The sequence below is a fragment of the Trichogramma pretiosum genome, unplaced genomic scaffold, assembly GCF_000599845.2.
Source record: "Trichogramma pretiosum strain Unisexual culture from Peru unplaced genomic scaffold, Tpre_2.0 scaffold93, whole genome shotgun sequence".
Classification (NCBI taxonomy): domain Eukaryota; kingdom Metazoa; phylum Arthropoda; class Insecta; order Hymenoptera; family Trichogrammatidae; genus Trichogramma; species Trichogramma pretiosum.
The window spans coordinates 417,863-438,823 of record NW_019640795.1 but is presented as its reverse complement, the minus strand read 5'-3'; the positions used below and the strand labels follow the sequence as shown (position 1 = coordinate 438,823).

At 44.7% G+C, this 20,961-nt stretch overlaps 1 protein-coding gene across 1 annotated transcript in view; it reads right to left on the bottom strand.

Moving 5' to 3' along the window:
• Nucleotides 1-20,961, bottom strand: part of LOC106653300 — an 86,500-nt gene that overhangs the window by 47,193 nt on the left and 18,346 nt on the right. Inside the window, exon 3 of the mRNA XM_023457963.1 lies at nucleotides 3,686-3,761. Within this exon, the coding sequence (XP_023313731.1) occupies nucleotides 3,686-3,761 (76 nt within the window). The remainder of the gene's footprint in view (nucleotides 1-3,685; nucleotides 3,762-20,961) is intronic.

The window sequence follows — 20,961 nt, the reverse complement described above, 5'->3', positions numbered from 1 at the left end:
GCGATCGATAAACAAATTTTTGCCGGTAAAGTATAAAAAAGAAAAGTAAGGTACGATATCTAACAGGCGGTACGTGGCTTTTGTACATAAATCACTCATCGGCGCAGGAGTTCAGTGCGATCCAAGAAGGAGGAGGAAGCGGTGGTGTCGTAGAGCTGTGCGAGCCTGCACCGAGCCAACGGCGGCGGCCATCAAACTTGACAAATGAATTTAGCGCTTCTCGAGGGGACGACTTTCTCTTTCGATATAAAATTATCGTCTCTTTTCTTTTGTATAATGAAAACGAACGCGTCTCGAGAGTCTCGGCGAGAAAATGATCGATATTACACGCAGCTCTTGCATATACATGTATATACATCTGCGTACTCGTAATTTTTCCTCGCAGCTCTCTCTCTCTCTCTTTCTCTATCGCCTGCTTCTCCCTCTTGGTAGTTATATACGTAAGCAAAGTCCTCTTGAATCGTAAAGTTTTCCCGCAGTCGTATAAGCCAAGTTCCACGGGCAGAAATGGCGACCAGCCGCTCCGCTCGGCCTCTTCGTTACTTCCGAAAGAAGTCATACTAACGGCGTAAAAAAGCTTAAAACAACTTAATTCCAGGCGATACCGACTTGGCTAAAAGTTGCCGTTTCTTATACGCGCCCTGCGTCTATAACGTGTATATCTATACGATATTGCGTTGGCAGCATCTGTAACGATACCATCTGCACGCGTCCCGAGTATATATACCGTAATATATAAATACGAGCTGCGCGCGGAAAAAGGACAGAGACGAGCGCGAGCGTCTATATAAAAGCATCGAGTCTTGGAAAAATTTCGATACGAAACTTTTACGTGCGCGCGCGAAAGAGAAGACGATTCCATGCGCGCGCGCGCGGCTATTTATGCTTCGAAACTGACGATAATGACACCGAGCGTCGCGCGCATGTACAAAAGTTTAAAGAGCGATAAATTCTGCCGATCCTTCGGTGCTGCTGCTGCTTCGAAGCGAAAATGAGCGGAACAAAAAGGCATATTTGTTCTACCTACAGTGTTTACTATTCAGAGACAAATAATGGATGGACTGCAATTAAAGGATATGGCTGTGTAGCTGGACTGCGACTGGGGGCTTTTGCGTGTCTCGAACTCTCTAATATTCGCTGTGTATATGTCCGCGCACGAGGAAAATAACTGCGTACTCGAAATTGCTTTACGATTCTGCCTTTACGATATTTCTCATTTAAATGTCCAACGAGAAGTTATTTAATAACTGCTAACTTATGCAGCATTTCGAGTATATTATAATTTTTCATGGTAAAATCATATAAACGAACGAGTGTTTTATTTTCTCTCTCTTTCGTGGAATAAAACACTTTTCGTTGAGTTCAATGCATCACGAGCAAAGTATAATGTACACAAAGATTTATTTGCATTTGATCTTATTAGCTATAAATATGTAAGTAATAAATTTCTGTGCGTTGAAATCAAAAAAGCTAACCATGCGTACCGAGCTTTACAGAAATTAAATTTTAAACTCAATTTTAACCATCAAATTTACCTGATTCCTCATTTAATTTCAACTTTTATCAGTATAATTTAAAACATTATAGTACGATAAAATTCAACGAAAAAAATAAAAAACGTCGATAAAGATAAAAGTGCGAATATTGGCTTTACAGTTACACATATTCTGCAGTTCAGTGTTTATCGAAGAAAAAGGATAAAAAAAGTAACCAGAATACCATTGAAATGAAAAAAAAAAGAGAAATGCGAGAAACGCAAAAACCCACTGTACTGTCTATGACTATTGTATCGTCTGCATCAAAGACACATTTTCTTGAACATCGTTCTTGCAGCGGAGCCAGAAAAAATGTAAAAGGAAAATATACAACAAATCAAATTAATGCGTCGTTGTCACGTTGGAGAGAGAGGCTACATTTATATAAATGAGAAGGGTGGATGTTAATTTGAATTTCGGCCTGCGCTTATGTGTACAGACGCAGGCAGACAATTCTTGCATGAAGCGAACGGTTATACGCGCAGATACAGCAGAGGACTCGGTGCGTGTACAAGAGGCAGCACAGAACGGAGGGGCGCGCAGGAGACATAGAGCGAAAATGAGAGGGGCGAGCTTGCAACGTAGAATGCGTATACACAGTATAGCATAGTGTTTAGAGAAGGGTCGGATGCTTTACGGTTATTAGCGCGCTGATAGCTGTTTACGTACGCCCGCGCGTGTCGTAAGTATATGCCTACTTTCGATTTATAAAGTACCTTATACCCTGCAATTGCTCGAAAAGTATACGTATAGCGCAACACCAACAAACAACGAGGTAGGTCGCAACGCGCACCAAGGCATCATGTGTACGTAGACGCGAACAAAAAGCTCTCGCGGCGCGGACACGACAAAAGGTGCACGGGAGCTTAAAAAAAAATCGGATCTCATTATAAGCGTCGAAAGTGCGGGAAAGCTGTGCCGATACGAGCGCGACAATGGGCTTTCTTCGTATCAAGCCAAGCGCGATTATAGGCGTGTGCGATAGGTGTAGAGAAGCACACTAGAGGCGGCTATAGCTCGACGGCAGCCCGGCCGTGTCTAGCTCGATTGGGAAAAACAAAAGTTGACGTTTGCGGCCGTGTTGGCCTTATACGCGTGTGTACACAGCTGGTGCGTCCGCATGGCAGCAGCAGCAGCAGCAGCAACAGCAACACATCGGATTCCCCGAACGCGTCGTAAATCGCAAGCTCGCCCTCTCGATATCTCGTCGTGTGTGTGTATGTCGTGCACCCCCGTATACGTATATAGCCGCGCAGCCATCCTCCCGTATCGATTGGCACGAGAGCGGGATTTGCTCGGATGTATAGCGAGACAGCTCATAGCACGAGGAGAAGGAGTCGAGGCGAAAATGCGCGCGCGAACCGTGAATACCAGCCCGCATCCAATGCCCTTTGGCTCTGCTGTTGTGTGTGTGTGTATACAGTTTGTCGAGTCTCGAGTTTGTCGTCTTTTTCCGCCGCAATTGCTGCCCGAGCAGGAATGTGTACGCTCGTCTCGTAAATACTAATGGCTAGAAATCATGTAGCAGATATAGAATCAATGGGGCAAGTAACGATCTTTATTTTGACTCGGCCGCAGCGGAGAAACGTATACAACGCTACATATACAGCGATAAAAACTAACGATTAGCGATGTATGCGCCTAGTCGTGCCACGTGGAATGAACACGAGCGCGCGTGGGGATGTTTAAAAGCCGCGGTCGAGCGCAGTACACGCTCTTCGCGTCTCCGCAGACGTCCGCCCATAAATTAGCCGACGCGCATTGCCTTACACGCGTCCATGGTGTCTCTACGCGAGCTCGTTATACGACTGCGTATAGTAGTGGTCGTAGTAAGCGATGATGAAGAGAATAGACACCCATCGGAAACGTGTACTGCGGTAGAGCCCAAGGCTCGTTTGCGTTCCAAGACGTATATTCCAAGACAGCAGGACCTCGCCTTCGTATATTACGACCGATAGGTTGGAATGCGGTTCTGATTGATGCCATGTTACGCGTACAGCGCGTCGATGCATTATATATTGTGTCCAGTCGTCGCAATTTGTCCAGGCGATACGTAACACTAACGCTTGCCAACGTATGTATCGATGAAATAAAGCGCAGCTCCTCCGATCATCAATAATAATCATTGGATAATTTAGGCGAGTACTTACCGTGCAGAGCTTTGAGGTAGGCCTTGCCCGCGGTGATGAGCTGCCTTGCGCTGGGATTGAACTTTTCCAAAATATTCTGCAAAATTGAAAGAGAAAAATTGTTATTTTTGTGTACGTGACAAGTGTTTGTTTTTTTGTACGGAAAATTTTGAACAAAAATTTTTTTACAAGGTACACGTAAAAGTACTTCGAATCAACGACTCCTCGCGGTAAGCTGTCATGTCAACTGCAGTCAACAACTCTGCGTTCCATCGACAAATGAACTATTCCAATTTCATCGATTGCGTGTCGGAGCAACCTTTATTTACAACCTGCTACTGTAGTTTGTAATAAATAGAATTGAACAAGTATGATTTTAATCCCCCTTGTGTTTGACAATAATTACATGGTATGTCAGACATATAGATTCAAAATACATAAAGAAAAGTTTGATCAGCCGTTTAAATTTCGAACTTTCGGAAGCACCTTGAGTCGAGATCGATACGGGATTGCTACAATTATCGGGGAACTTAATTTTGAGGAAACACGTTAGAAATCGACGGGTGCGTAATAATATGAGGAGAAAAAAAATGAAGAAGAAGCAGAGTGTACACGGTGAAAAAGAGAACTCGAGAGATATGCGAAACGCCGGCGAGGCTCACACGTCAAAGTGAATATCCGCAGCATCTGTATGACGCTTCAGGCATTCCAGCTTTGTATCGCGCGTAGACGAGCTTCGACACTCCTTGGCGCGTTCGTTTCTCTTTTTTTTCCTCTCTCTCACTCTCGAGTATATAGATACATGGAAGCGCGAGCAACGTCGACGACGATGGGAGCTTCTTTTGCATTTCTATGCCATCTATTATATACTTTGATGTGTCGTGCTACTGCCTTGCGCGCTGCTGCTGTCTACTGCTCGTAGACAAATGAAATACCCAGTGGAATCCTCACGCAGTTTTTTATACTGCGTGCTTTAAAAAATATATTAAATGTTTCGCAATTCGTTTGATCAGTGGCGGAAGAGATCGAAATTATTCGCGCGGAAGCCGAGCCACTGCTGCTGCTGCTGTGTGTATCAGCTGTTGCCGCGGCGCGCGTGAAAATGACGTATTAAATAAGGATTCTTATCGCGTAAATGAAAGTCGGAGAGGCCCATGGATACAGAGGTGCCGAGCAAAAGGAGTATAGTAGCTTTTTAGCACAAAGCGTAAAAGCAACAAGAATTAACGAGCGAGTTTTCCATATTAGCGTTTGAAAGGCGCCTCTGTGTACGAGCTGTTTTGCAAAATAAGGATCGGAGCCGTGTGCCGGCAAGGTTAATTGATAAAATCGGATCTTAATTAAATCACGTGCAACAAAGAAGATAAAAAGTTGAATTACACTTTGACAGAGATTTGTCGCGTTCGAGGAGCCGTGTAAAGTGGTAAATTTGCATCGTCCGTTCGACGCGTCTTGAAAACGATGATCTCGAGGGTGAGAGTACCGCATTCAATGTACCAGATAACAGAACTCAAGCGAAAGTATTAATTTATTGTATTTTGCTTCGGGGATCGGAATAAACAAATAAGTTTATGCGTGCACGTGTATCGACGCGGAAGCCTTTGCATACTCCTGCGAGATATGAAAGTATCGATGAGAGTGAAAGGAGCGATGAATAATAAAGACACGTATGTACTTTTTTAATTAAAAATTACACGAATACTTTCGAAAATACGGTAATTTCAACGCAAGCGAGCAACAAATCATGAACTATTGCGATAAGAAATGCACGAGCGCGTATCGCGCCGTTGAAGTGGCAAGCGCGAGATAGCATTCGGCTCCGTACATTGGCTCCGAAGTTCGCGCATCCGCGTAAGATGTCGCAAAGTTTGATAGGGTTCATATTTGCCTTCGCAAGCGGCAAAATAGCCTACGTGGAATTATTATGCAGCTGCGAGAATCTACAACTATTCTGCTTTCAGTCTAAACATATCGGCTGCATATAATGGTATTTCATTATAGCCCCGAGCCTCGCGCGTCGGCCAATAATCGTGCGGTGCGCGCAGCTATATACCAGAGCTAAACGAAAACTCGAGTTCCAGCAAATAGCGGCAGAGAGTTACATTTTCGAAATTGAATTCGCAGCTCCCGAAGTGAGTCAGTCGTGAAATCGAAACAGTTTCGAGGAAGCAATAAACGCATAAACACGAGAATTTGCCGTGCGGCGCTCTCGAGTATTTGTCCACGATGATCGGGACGTTCTACCTGCAGCAACTGCGACACAAGCCGAGAAGTTAGCTGCACGCCTGCGGTCTCGAGTCCGCGCGCGATGCACCGTCGCCCGAGTGACAAGCCCAACGAGATGATCCATATTACCTATCGACTGACTTGGATCGATTTTAAAGCTGGAGGGCCGTTAAATATAGAAAAATTTAATCGTCCGTGCGCGAATCGAGAAGAGCCAGAGTTATTTTTTCGTCGCGATTTTGATTTCCCGAATTAATTGTACTTTTTTACGACCTAAATTGGCGCGGCTGCAGTTTATATGCAAAAAAAAGCGGACGATCGTCTGCGAACAACTTGTGCGTTACGTCGAAAGAAAAAACACCGTAAAAAAGAAGCTCCGCTGCGCCTGGGTACGAGCGAGCAGTAGTCGGGCGCGCCCTTTTATTTCACCGCGAGCTAGGCAGCAGCAGCGCACACAACCTTTTTCGCGTACAAAGCTCGAGGTCGTAATTTCTTCCGGGGTATTTTTTACCGTATAATGTGTGCATAACTCTCGACGCTCTCTCGTATCTCCTTATTTTTGCTGCGAATCGCGTTAGAATCGAGGAATTAAGTCGAAAAAAAAAGAAAAAGTAGTTGAAATATTTTAGCTTCGCGGTGAATATGCTGTGCATGATCGCAGCTCGCTCGCGTATATGCATCGACGCGGATTCGCGGATAAAGATCATCAACTCCAAGTCGACGGCACTAAACCGTTATATAGACTATTGAATGCTAAGCTAAAAAAGTTAGACAGGAGAATCGAAGCGACTTAATCTCCCGTGCCAAATCCCGCGCGCATAACTCGGGTATAGTATGTCGGGCGCCAAGGTAAATCGATCATCCTCCAGCGCCGTTCCGTTGGCGGAATTCCCTTCATACATTACCCGAATCAAGGAAAAATATGGAGCAGCTATCTCTTCGTCTTATGGCGCTCGCGATACCGCCCATTATGTCATGTACAGCCGAGGCTAAACGGCTGTTTGCGAGGAGAGCAAGAGAGTAGTCTTGGTGCGAGCACGTCGTCGGCGCGGCGCTAAAAACCTCGAGAGTCGGCGCGAAATGAACAATTACGTCTAACGCGCTCGCGAGGAGCTGCACGAGAGTAAGTAGTAGCGTTACGCAACGCAACGCGCATCTGCCCTATTATAACTTGGCGCAATCATCCCTCTTATTTGCTTTTTTATTCCTGGCGCGCAGTGTGTGTGTGTACCCCGACGCATGAACCGAGGCGAGAGAAAATGAGAGAAGATTTCTCACGGCACAGAGGCGGCGAGTAATATGCGCGCTTGAAGATTAATTACGGAAAAACCGCAGTGGCAAAAAAAAACCTCGCAATTCCTTGGCCGATTAACATTTTCTTTGACACTTGCTCAAGGATGCGTTAAAGTCGCGCCGTCGACGAGTGCCTCGCGCGACCTTTGTAAATCGCGCGCTACTTCGGAATTATAAATCCGCTTAATATTCCTGCATAAATTAGTCAAGTGTACGGTAAAATTCTGTTGATTTATATTCGTGTTGAGGATGAATCGATCATTATGGTAATTTGTCTAGGTGTGATTTAATTTTTTTTCGATTCAATTAAAAAACAAAAACATTGCGAACAGAGCAATGACCGACGATTTGACTAAAGGTGATTCCTCATCGCCGAAATCTGAAAATCAATACATTTGGTATTTGGCAGAAACAAGATTGATAAAATTGATTAGATTGATAATTTTTTTTAATTAAAAAAAGTAATTATTTTAGGCGCCGAATTTACACCATTCATAAAACCATTTATAAACGCAATATAAATAGTTTTATAACTGAAAAATCTGATTCTAGCGAAAACGTCCCTTTCATACCCTGATCGATTGAGACATTTTCCGAGGAAACTCGATAAATAAGCTATTATTAATAATTGTAAATATAGCGTGATCGATCGAGACAATTAGTTAAAGTTCGCGTCAAGCGGAAGTATCGTATCGATACGATATACAAGGCAAATACGAGTTTGCGATAATATCGGCGAAAATATGCCCAAGCTACGTATTATACACGCACGCAAAACTTACTCGTGATTCTAACCGGCTCGACGACTGTCTCTCGAGCTCGGATCGTGATTAATCTTTCATTCAGAGAGTACCTGTATACACATTTGATCCGCGCGTCCTGGCGAGAAAATCCCATTGTACAAACCGACAAAACGAACTCTGCTTCTACCTGTCGCTCGGCGCGCAACTGCTTACGCGGAAAAACTTTATGGATAGGCGTGACTGTGTATGTGTGTTTATGTGTACATAATATTCCACACGTATATATGGGGCAAATTTCCTGAAGTGTCCTAGCGCTCTTCCGCACGGCATTTTTTGGCCGAATCACTCAATTTCTAACTCGCTGTAAAAGTATCAAAACGCCCCTCAAAAAAATAACTAACTAATGATTTTGATAGGAAATTTCCTCAGCTTTCTGATGGTGAGGTCCGATTTTCCGGAATTTTCCATTTTCACCTCGGAAAATGCAAGTAAACATTCAAACTCGAATATCTCGAAAAACGCCACTTTTTTTGCGTTTTTTATTGTTTCAATCGAAAGATGAGGTCTTTTTACATCGGATATGGTAGTTTTCAGAGTGTATTTTTGATGAAAACTAAGGAAAATACGGGAGGTTTTAGTTAGCGCTCGGCCGCTCGACGCGATTTCCAGCCTTGCGCGGCTCGCTGTAACTTGTAACTCGCTCTTATGACATTGTGATTTGGCTGGAAAAATTATTAAACATATGGTTTCGATAGGAAATTTTCTCAGCTTTCTTATGGTGTATTTGGATTTTCCGATAATTTTCATTTTCACTAGAAAAAATGGACTTGAATGTCTATTTTCTACTTTTTCTAATGAAAATGAAAATTATCGGAAAATCCAAATACACCATAAGAAAGCTGAGAAAATTTCCTATCGAAACCATATGTTTAATAATTTTTCCAGCCAAATCACAATGTCATAAGAGCGAGTTACAAGTTACAGCGAGCCGCGCAAGGCTGGAAATCGCGTCGAGCGGCCGAGCGCTAACTAAAACCTCCCGTATTTTCCTTAGTTTTCATCAAAAATACACTCTGAAAACTACCATGTCCGATGTAAAAAGACCTCATCTTTCGATTGAAACAATAAAAAACGCAAAAAAAGTGGCGTTTTTCGAGATATTCGAGTTTGAATATTTACTTGCATTTTCCGAGGGGAAAATTGAAAATTCCGGAAAATCGGACCTCACCATCAGAAAGCTGAGGAAATTTCCTATCAAAATCATTACTTAGTTATTTTTTTGAGGGGCGTTTTGATACTTTTACAGCGAGTTAGAAATTGAGTGATTCGGCCAAAAAATGCCGTGCGGAAGAGCGCTAGGACACTTCAGGAAATTTGCCCCATATATAGGTTTGCTCAAAGGAAGCAGCAGCAGCAGCAACAGCGAATGCGCCGTTATCAAAGACGCAACTCGAAAATGAGTATCAAAAGCGAAGCTGCGCTCCGGCGCGAAGGCCATTCGAGCTAACGGTATACAACTTATCATATACCCACTGCGATGCATACGTATATAAGTTTTATATACATACACACACACAAACACACTTGTGTATACTTATAAGCAGCTATGCATTGCAGCTGGTGCAGTGCACGCGGAGAGATCATGCAGGCATGTAATACTTCGCGCTGTACGGCCATGATGCTCACTCTATAAGCTATATGTACACGAGTTACAGTTTTCAACTGTATTTAAAGCCGGAATGCGCCTCGGCGATTATGGAATTCGATTAATTTTCGCCGCTGCGGTGCGCGCGCGCGAGCGAGAGAAGGAAATAGCGCGAATGATTATCAATAAAATGGGAAAAGCCGCATAAACGCGCGCCACGGGAGAATTGTAAATGCGCAGCTCGCGGAGTGGTATAAAAGGCATGGACGTTCACGAGCGAGTGGCTGTGTAAAAGAGCGTACTCCTTTTTTTCTTCGTTGTTTTTGTTGTCAGCCCATCGCAGCAAAGGCTCACGGAGTGCATTCGCTCCCGCTCGTTCCGCCGCGGATATTTCTGTCCGAAGGGTTGCACCGCGGAAGACAGATCAATGGGCACGTTTATGGACTTTGCCGCATTAGCTTCTTCGTATTCTTCCGCGAGATGCCCCCCGTTCCAGTGAACGACTAATATATATGTATCGAACGCTTGGTGCAAGATGTATCCTGTCGACGGAAGATTTGCTCAGCTGTAAAAGTGCATCACTTACTAATCGCGTAGAGCGACGAGCAGTGTAGGACGCGCGCGTAACGTGATTTTTCCTGTCAAAGCGTCATAAACGCTCGAGTGAAAAACGATAATGAGAAGGCTGTAATTATAATTTAATATATCGCAATGCGCTGTTGCTCGCAGCTGTTTGCAACGTTATGATACTCTTCCGCGTTTAAAAACGTACTCATCGCAAAATCGCATAACTTGCGATATTATATTATATACTTTTCAGGCTGCTGTTAATGCCTACTACTACTACTACAACTACTACTCCTCGCTCGTTCTCGCGAATCACCGAACGTTTCAAAACTCTCCACGCATAGTCGAGTAGAGCAGCAACGCGCCACGCCGTGCGCATGCCGAGTCGTAATAAAAAAAAAGTATAATATGCGCGCTGTAATACATACTTATTAGAAAGTCGAATGCATGTGAATTTCATAATTACTTGAAAATAGTCTCTTAGGTGTATAAACACTCCGCTAATGTTATTCATCTCTAATTGCTGCTTTCCTATATTGCGACAGATTATTCTCATTTAGCGCCAGTTTTTTTTTCGCCAACAAAGGTGCTCTTACGTATGTGCGAATTAAAATGAGCTAATGTGACATGTCAATGATGTAATTCGCATTTTTCGGCAAATTTCTGTTACTCAAAGTAATCATGAAATCTATATAGCCAGTCGACAGATGAATAACTGTCTCAATTTTTCTAAGCTCAAAGGTTAAAAATATTTCTTTCGGGGTGAAAAATCATGGGGAACAGACACATCCGTCACATCATCCGAAAGCTCGAGAGAAAAGAGAAAAGTTCAATTTGTTTCATCACTCGCTTCCTTTTTTTTTCACGTTCATCTCCATTTTTGGCCAATGTTTTTCATCCGCAAGCTCGTTCGCAGTATTTGAGTGCACCTTGCGCAATAAAGTCTCTCTCTCTCCCCGGCGCAAATGTACACGCAGTTTAACAGTGGTAGTCAATTAAATTTATTTCCCAACTTCGATATAGGGGGGCGGCCTTGCAGAGCAAAAAAACGCAAAAATAAAATGAAGAAAAAAACAGTTTAATTAATCGAGCTCATCGAAGAATTTTCACCCTTTTGCCAGCTATTTGTACGCGAGACGCTTTGGCGCGCAGCTCGTCTACACACGGCGCGCTCGTCGCCCCCCCCCCCCCCGAAACGCGCGTATATAGCTTTTCATTTGCGTGCGCGCAACGCGTGTTAACATTTCCGAGGCAGAGGCGAAACAGCAGCAGCGACGACGGCACAGGTATGCTTGCTTACGCGTGCGTTGCGGCGACGAGCACTACTACTACATATAAAACGCATACATAGACGCGCCTCGTGCGCAATGCGAGCTAGCTCTTGGGCTCGTGCACTGCTCCTATGCATCGTCGTAGAGGTATATATACATCGCAGTTACGCGGGCAAACGTCGTGAAATATCCCACACACGCGAACGTATATACATATTCGTACACGCGGAGCAAGTCAAGAGCAGCAGCAGCCGCTCGACAAGCTCGAGTCTAACGAATTTCGATCCTAATTAAGCTACTGCTTCGCGCGGCTATATATCCCACTATACGTATGATGTGTACACGCTGCGCGCATATATATGTACCGCCCTCCCGTGCATGGAATTGCGATGCCGTCCTGTACTTGATTTTCGGCGGATTTGCTGAAACTTGTACAAGAGGCAAGCCACGAGCGAGCAAAAAAAAAAAAACATCAACACCTATACACGTTTCGTCGAATGTCAATTAAAATACATTTTTTATTTTTAACTCTTGCACTTTGCGTCTCGAGCACGTGAAAATCAAGCTGCATATACCTAAAATGACATTTTTATAAATGCAGGACTGACCGCGATGCTCGCTTAACAGGAAAAAAGTCGTATATATAGTAGGAACAAAAAAAGTAAAAGGGAACATTTGCGACGCGTCGTAGAAAATAAAGGAAATCGCGGAGCGCGACAATAAAGCAATTAAGCTTACACCGCGTGCTCGGCTGTGAAATACACGTATATACATGCATAAGCGAGAAAAGGATGAAGAGCGAGTGAAAACGCAAGCGTGGAAATTAGCATGGAAGCTGACGAGCTCCGCGCAGAGCCCCGGAATCGATTTTCGCTGGAGTCGAGAAATCCGCAGCGTCGCCGAGCTCTCTTATAATACGGCCTCCTATATAGGCTATTGTTCGCGATCCCGATCGATGAGCGATTTGTGATCCACGCGCGGAACGATGAGAACGAGCCGAGCTACGACGAGCTACTTTTCAGCAGCAGCAGCGATGAAAGTAAAAACGTGATACGAGCCGGGCTTCGAGCTTCGATTCATTATAGACTCAACGACCATTATTATCAACGGGGAGAATCGTGCCACACGCACAGAGGCAGGTGCTCTTTCGGAAGGCAATTAAATAAATGGCAATAACGAAGCGATAACGCCCATTGCGGCGCTCGCTTTTAAAAACAAATGATTCCACCGAATCGATAAGGATAATCAAGTTCTTGCCTACACGATCGCCGAGCCTCGGCCTGCAAAATCTTTTAGCATCCTCGCTTGAGTCTCCGTGCGGCCAAAAGGCTCGAAAGTATAAGTATAGACGAATCAGCTCTACAACATTAACCGAGTTCCATTGCGATGCTCGATTTTTTGTCTTCCGCGGAGCTCAGCGAGTAATCACTCAAAGTATTAATAACAAGGATTGCTCGCATCGCTCGTGTATATATTTACGCGTGCACATGGTGGAGCTTTAAAGAAACCGGCTTCTTCCTCCCTGCTGCTGCTGCATACCGTTAAGGCGAAATTCCGAGCGATCGCCTCTTTTCCTTTCGACTCGCTGCTTCGACGTATTTTCTTTGCGCAACTCTGTTTACCTATAATACAAGAGTATGTAGTGACGCGCACTGCAATCGAACGCAATCGGATGTGCGGAAGATTAGTACTTGCTGCTGCAGCTATGTAGCTATATGCGTAAGTTGCATACGTATAGCTCAGCTAGCTCTTGGTCGCGCGATTTGTAACGCAGCAGTGGAGCGCGCGAGCCGTAAAATTGGTGTCGTTGAATCTCGTAATTTTTCCGTAATAGGCATTAGCAGCTCCTCTTAAATGGGAAAGAAAGTCGCGCGACGCGCGATGCGACGACCATTAATCACACGGAAAAGCGGAGAAAATAGATCCATTTGTCAAGCGAATTGTCACCGCGCTGCATCGAGGCGCACTGCTCCAGATAATGAGTACTACAATTGCACAACGCGCGTCGTACGGAAGATACGATCATCGTCGGTCGGGTCTGTTCTGCTCCCCCGAAAAAAAATCTCAGATTTAAGCTTCCTTCGCGCGAGTGAAGTTTATATATATATCCTCGGAGTCGAATCGCTGCTGGTCAAGGATAAACCGGTTTTCGGATTTCAGATGTTGCGCCTCGGAACCCACTGCCGATATGCAGCGTAACGGTACATCGGCGCTTCACCGAGGCTCGCACGGGCTCGCGCGCGTTGACGAAATGCCGCACCAGCGCACATATAATGTACGCACGTTTATATGGTGTGGGTACCTATAGAATCGCCGCACGAGCACACGAGTTATACAGTCGGTGATAAGCGCGAGCCAGGCGCGCCTCTCGCCTATGTATCTCTCTCTCTCTCACACGCGCTTACGTATAAGTACCGTTTTTCCACGCCGCTTATATTATAGAGATAAGCCTTTAAATGCCGAATGCGCTGCCGGTTTTTCGAGTTCGGGGGAAAAACATCGACTCCGTTCGGCGCTGTCTCGGGAATCATCGAGTTACATCAGATTACATTATTTCCACTTGGCGTCACTTTTCGGCGATCCGATGCAGCGAATTCAAAGCTTTTTCCGCGAACGTTTACGTATTTATAACACGCGATTCTCTAAAGTAGCAGTCGATAAGTGTACCAAATGCCTGCAATGCACAACTAAATCGAGTGCGCGATTCTCTTTAATAATTCATAAGAAAGCAGCGCGACGAAATAAAATATATTTGATTAAATTATTGGATAGCCTCGGCCCGAGAGGAAACATTCCCGTACGCTGCTGCTGGCTTTATAAAGTATAAGCTGCTGCGGCGATTATTCATTAGACCTATTCAGCGCATACAGCGCGTATAAGAGCGGATTTTTTCTTTCTCCCTTCATCGAAGATGTATGGACTGTCTTTCGATCGGCGCGCGCGCAACGGCTGCTCTCCGCGAATGCGAGTCAATTAAGCGCGGCCCTATGCAACACATGCGCGCGGGGCTCGTTCATATCCATGCCTATATATTTATATACATTCACACGTACACACACACACACACATAAACAAGTGCCTCGCCGGCGTATGTGTATGTGTGTGTGTGTATGTGTGTATGCAGCATCGCGCGCGGCGGAGGTCAGCGTACTGCGCGCCGAGAGAAAGGAGGAAGCGCCGCCGCCGCCAAACTGCTCCAACTGCATTTTATATATATTTTATACACACTCGTGTTAAAGATATATAACGCAAACGTATATAGGCTTGCGCCAGGCATTGTATAAAAGTTAGGGATAATTTACTCATAGATCGGTCGGATCGTTACGTGCATAATATGCTAATAAAAAGAATCCACTCAGAGAGTCAAATAATTGCTACGAAGCCGCAGCCAGCAGCCGTTTGCAGCTCGCAATACGCTCGGCAACGGCGATCTTATAGTCTATTCATCGAGCTCGGCGATAAGTTATAATTAAGCTCCACTGTATAGCTCCTAAAAGCTCGACTCCTATTATATATAACGAAGTGCTGCTGCTGCTGCGCCGCGCGAGCTACCGTACGCAGAGTAATCGCATAATAATCGAAATCGAGGCTAGCCGCGGTAGAGTAGCACACAGTCTACTAGTCGGCGTCCCGCAAGGTGCACGTCGTCGCGAAAACTCTCGTTTCTCGTCCCGCTGAAAATGCGCACGCGCGGCGTCCAAAAGTCATCCGCGTCCTCGAGGAGAGTCCTCGCGCGTCGTCGTCGTCGTGCTACTTGCGGCGAAAAACGCTCGCGGATAGAAAGTGCATTGCTCGCGACGCCGCAGAAAGGCATAAGCACGCGCGCCGGGTCAAGTGAAAATATCCTTTTCCTTGCTCTCAAATATTGTGTATGCAACAGTTGATTTATATACATTTGCTGCGCGGCTCGCTCGTGAGTATACACACACGCGATAACGACGACGCGCAGACCGCGCGTACACGCGCGCAATGGCGTATATCAAAAGCGACTTTTCTCCTCCGCACCAGCGGCAACACACACACGCGTGTCACGCGCCGAAAGAATGCCGTACTGCGTGCAGCGAAAAAAACACAGTGCTAAGGTACACTCGCGGGTAAAAGTGAATTTTCCCCGTACTTAAACGTAATATCCGTTAATAGGCGATGGGTGAAACTTGCAATTATCAGCTGTTGAGCCGAGATAAATAAAAAAACTTGCTCGTTTCGACGTTAACATCTCGTCGCGAGCTGTATTAATCGATAAAAAGCCATACGTACTTTTACGCAATCGATGAGTTCTGTGGAAAAAGCGATCGCGTTTTGTCGAATGCCACGAAAACGCGTAAGAGACGAGTATTTCGCCAGACTTATAACTCACTTTTCTGCGACGTGTCTCGAGAGAGCTGATCTTGTTCCGCGTTTTTTGCTCTTTCCATCCCCCAAAAGATCATCAAACTCTGCTCTGCGGCGCATACGAGCGATAAAAATGCGAGACGAAAATTCCGCAACTTTCGCCAAAATTACAGATCTCCGATGAAAGATACCTTTTCGATCCTGTATTTTCAATTGCACGGGTGAAAAACTCGGTCTACGTGTCAGGTTATACGTTGGTGAACTCATCGCGAGAAAATTATAGCCAGTTATAAATTATGTTTCCAAGTTCGATGTGGCTGTAACTTGTTTACATTGCATCGATCGATTATGTATTGCTTTTGTTTTGCATATCTCTGTCTCTCCTAAGAGAGTGAGACTATTGTTTCGGAGAATGATAAAGTAGATACGAGTCGGCCTCTATGAATTAGCTTGGTGTCCGACACCATATATTCATGACAATGGCCTTTTCAATGGCAGTAAACGATTCTAAAAATATTTCAACTGCAAAGCCGAAGGAAAAAAAATTACCAGCGCGTACTTTCGACTTTCGCAAATATTATGCCTCTCGTCTATATCTAAGAATCGTTTTTTAACGCAGCGCATTATCGTAATATAAAATGCAAGCATAGGAACAACCCGCGGCTTTTTATACCTTCTGACCTCCATTCGTTCGCAAATTAACGAGCAGAGTTGGCCGTAAAAAGTTTCACACATGACTGAGAAAGCCATTACTAATGCTTATGCATATATATTTTCGAGTTATTATACATTTACTTTTGTCTCGAAATCTCGGCGACCATCAACGCCACTTTCTCATTACAATAAATTGTCTTAAGCCCCGTCCCTATGTCCTACAAAGTAAGTTTAAAATATTTGTAGAAAAACAAGAAACTACTCGGAAGGCGGCCGCCGCCGCTGAGCGTAAGCCGGCGTTACGACGCGCGGACCAAAAAAAGCAGTGTAGCGCGGCACCGCACGCGCCCGTGCCTCGAAAAATAAAGTCGCGGAGAAAATCCCCGGGTGTGTATATACAGCTATAACGCCGCGAACGAGGCAATTTTCCGAATAATCGGCGAAAGCTGCCTGTCGCCTATACAGCTCGCAAACAGTGCTAAGCTGCGGACGCGTAAGCGATGGCCGTTGATTTTCAATGAAGCTGCCGCCGCCGCCGCCGCTGTCGAGTTAGTAGTTGGTGACCCGGCCAATGTTCGTCACCTGTGTATACATATAACACGTGCGCACTAACACCTACACAGTAGATATGGACGCGCGATAAGCCGAAACTGACTCTGCCGCACGAAAGTCAATCAAGGATTACAAGATGCGAGACTGTCGTGGCACGGAGTAGGATTTAACCGAGACCAGGGCAATAGCCCAAGATTTCATTCACTTTTTTTTTTTGAAAGATCGATGTTTATTTTACACCCGCAAAGAGATTCTATTATTGAAGTGAAACTTCTTTAGACGCGTTGGATGTGAATAGGTAACTCTCAAAAGCCTAGCGAGCGCGTTTATGTGCCTCAGGAGCGCCTAGTTGCTTCGTGCGCTAGGATTGACTGACGCTCGGCAGTGCTGAAAGTTTGCTGGCTCTCGGGTGAGGGATCGGCCAAACGACTCCAACTAGCTAGCGCTTATTTGTATTTCTATGCATAAAGCCATATACAGCTTATATATAGCGCGAAGCCATAGCTAAGCTAAGCTGTAGTCTAGCTGAAGTTTCACTTGTAATTGCAATTCTTACACAGGCGCTTATCGATTTTAAGTAATGAGTTACATTATCGTAGGAAAATTTAGAGATTAAATGTGCAAAATGCATATTGTGTTGCAATTAGATTTATTGATATTTAATTATGAGCTTTTTGATTCCATCGCTAGATGGCGTATTGAAAAGTCGCAAGTAGTGAAAACATTTTCGATTAGTATTTATATATGAAAATATTTTTTGTAGGCAACTGTAATTTCATCAATGATATGTACCATCCTCATAGAGCGTTAGATATAACTTTTGTAAATATTTTACCATTTTATAAAATACACTAGCGCGCCTCGATGCATAATCGAATTGCGCACGAATAATGAGCGCTGGAATCTCTCCCAAATCGAGGAAAAGAGAACGGCTTGCAAAACAATCATTAGTCGGGTATAAGATTTCTCATATTGAATTTATTCCTCGAACGTGTAGCTGCAGGTGAGCAAAATTGCGCGTAGAAGTGTGCAGGCATAAGCAACGTTTTGTACGATTCAGCCGAATATCGCCGCATCATCTTACGTCTGTCAGCCACATCTGCGGCAGCTTATATTGTACTTTCACCTCGAACAGTGTGTGCATGCATGGTGTACCTGCTCGTACGCTCGCGCACACACACACAAACTCATTGTTGCAAGCCCTCGACTCGACCTGTTTTTCATTATATACCCGGTCGAATCGATTCTCTTGCGCTAAGCATCCCACGTGTTCGCGTACATACAAGGTGTGCCATAGACAGACAAACACACGCAGAAATGCACTTCATATAGCTTTGCGAAAATCATGCCCAAGACAGTAAATATTGGTATTCGGCGCGAATCAAACCGCAGCAGCGAGTCAACGTAATAATACGAGCTAATTACGAGCCGAACGTACGTATACATACACAGGCAACAGCGCGCAAATACAATAATGCGACACGTGTTTCTGCAGCGTGCGACTACGAGAGGACCGCGCGCGGAGCTGTGTAGCTCTAGATGTTGCTGCATCCCAGAGCCCGCATGTTTATGACCTTCGAATTACCGCGCGCAGCGCACTTAGACAAACAAAGCAGATGTTGCTGAAGAGCCTCTGCAAACTCGGGCACACGTCGGATATCCAATTTCCGCGCTAGCTGCATCGACTGAGAGATGAGTGACTGTCTGTGCAACGCATTCGCACACTCGCACACACACACACAAACGCACTGGAGCTTCTGCAGCAATTCTATATGTGTGTACACACGAAGCATACGTATATACAGATATTCATAACGGTCTGATGAACACTCCGATCGAAATGGGCTGCGTTGGTGCGCTTCGGTGCGCGCTATTCTATTCGCGCCGAGCGCGATCTGCACTACAGCTATATAGCTCGCGCGCGAACTCAGAGTCAGCGCATGCGGCTAATATAACGATCTCGGCGCGGATAATTGACAATTCCAATCGGATTTTCGTATTGCAGATAAATGTGTGTGTATGCACGTACACGTACTGCGTACACGGGGTCGCCAACCGAACCATATACCAAAGTATTTGATCATTGTTGTTTACTTAATTAAGAAATCGTTATGCCCGACGCGATCGCGTCGTTAGGCGGCGTCCCTCCCGTTCGGGCCACCATGATCGCGCCGAGGAAGAAAAAAATTGGTTTTTATATTGCGCAAGGCTCGGGTAATTGAATTATCATCGGGATGTTGCAATTTAGCAAAAATAAATCAAATAAATAATCCACTCGCGAAGCGGAGCAGACCATTAAAAGTGATTGCTACTCTGCGACTCGCTCGCTCTTTGATCGAGTAGCGGTGAAAAGATTATGCGCTCGTAATTCGTAGCAATAACTTTTGGCAAACTCGTCGGTGCGCAAAGCAAATAAACGACTCGTGCGAAACCCATGTGTGTGCGCGCGTAGGTAGATGACGATTTTTTCGTCTCTCCACGCGACTCGCCGGTCGAATATTAAACTCGAAGGGAGGCACAGATGTTGGAAAATTAGACGATATCATACGCCCTCGAATGTAAAAAGAAAACCAAGCGAACATCTGACGGAATCGCAAAAAGAAGCAGCTCGAGTGTAGAAAAAATTCTAGAATTTCACTAATGCGAGAGAGAAAAAAGGTGACCGATGGAATTATCACAGCGGGAGAAACTCACGCCTCTGTTATTTCTCACCTGCATACACGTAGATCAATCCTTAATAGTGCGACAATGCGCATTTATAGCGAGAGAATCTTGCGCAACAGTTCCATTCACAATACTGGAATGTCAATGACTTTCTCACGCTTCGATTGAAAATTACACTATATTATATGTGTACTAGCCTCTCGAGATAACAATCATAATCGGCGCGGCGGCGGTGGCACTCGACTATGGCCTTATAGCATAGCAGTGGTAGTGCGCGCAGTTCGACGCAGACTATTTATGTAGGGCACTTGTTCTGCGCCTGCACGTGTTTACGCGCGTATACATATTAATTGAAGTAAACACACTCGTCAAAGTACTCGTGCCGCGCGTTTATAGTTCGATCGTCGACAGTTTGAAGCTGACCAACTTCTCGACTGCTGTATTTTGCAGAGCTATTGCGTTATGCTCGGAAAAGATCCGAAACTGCGTGCGAGCGAGCTTTTAATTGCGAATTTCTGCCTCGAAGCTGCAACTCCATTGACCAAATTTTATCGACTGCTTTAGCTGTAGCCGCTGACGATTTCACGTAACGATCCGTACAAATCCCTTGCGAAATAAAACAACATTTTCCGATCTTTTGTTTTGCAACTGTACAATATCGCCTCCAATCCATTAGACATTCGTACAAGACGTCTTCTCGACGCTTGGAATTCGCTAATTCTTTCTCAGAGAGCCTCGCGCGAGCTTTCTCGCCGGTGCACGACTTGTGTTGTGCGGCAGGCAGGCAGCACAACACCTCGTGTGTGTGTGTGTACGGCGAGATGCATTGAAGATTTTCTAAATTATCTTTCTCATTTCACTCGTGTGAAAGTACACGGCGACGCGATGTACACGCAATGCACACATACTGCGGCACGTGTATCTGGTCGCGAGTTCGGCGAAAAAATTTGCGGAAGCTCAAAAATGACTTTTCACCGATTTTTCTTTACGGCCAATCAGCGTTATATTGTACCCAACTCGCTTTCGACGTGATTGTCTAATTTATTTGTCGTCCATCATTGGAGCTGTATACTTTTATGCGTGTTATGCATAACTAAAGTACTTTCACTCGTAATTTTCATCTAATTCAAGTTAAGTAATCTTATAACTCATTCATTAAAATATTCTAAAATTTACGTAATATCATCGAGCGTGAACAATTTTATATTAGAGCTCGAAGGAAATAATTGGAGCAAATTCTGGGCACCATATGTTTCCTACAATTTTTTTCGTAAAAAAAAAACTTTTGTTTTTTTAATCTTTCTGTTTTTCCTTTTTTTCAATGAATATTTTTTCGATCTCGTATATGCA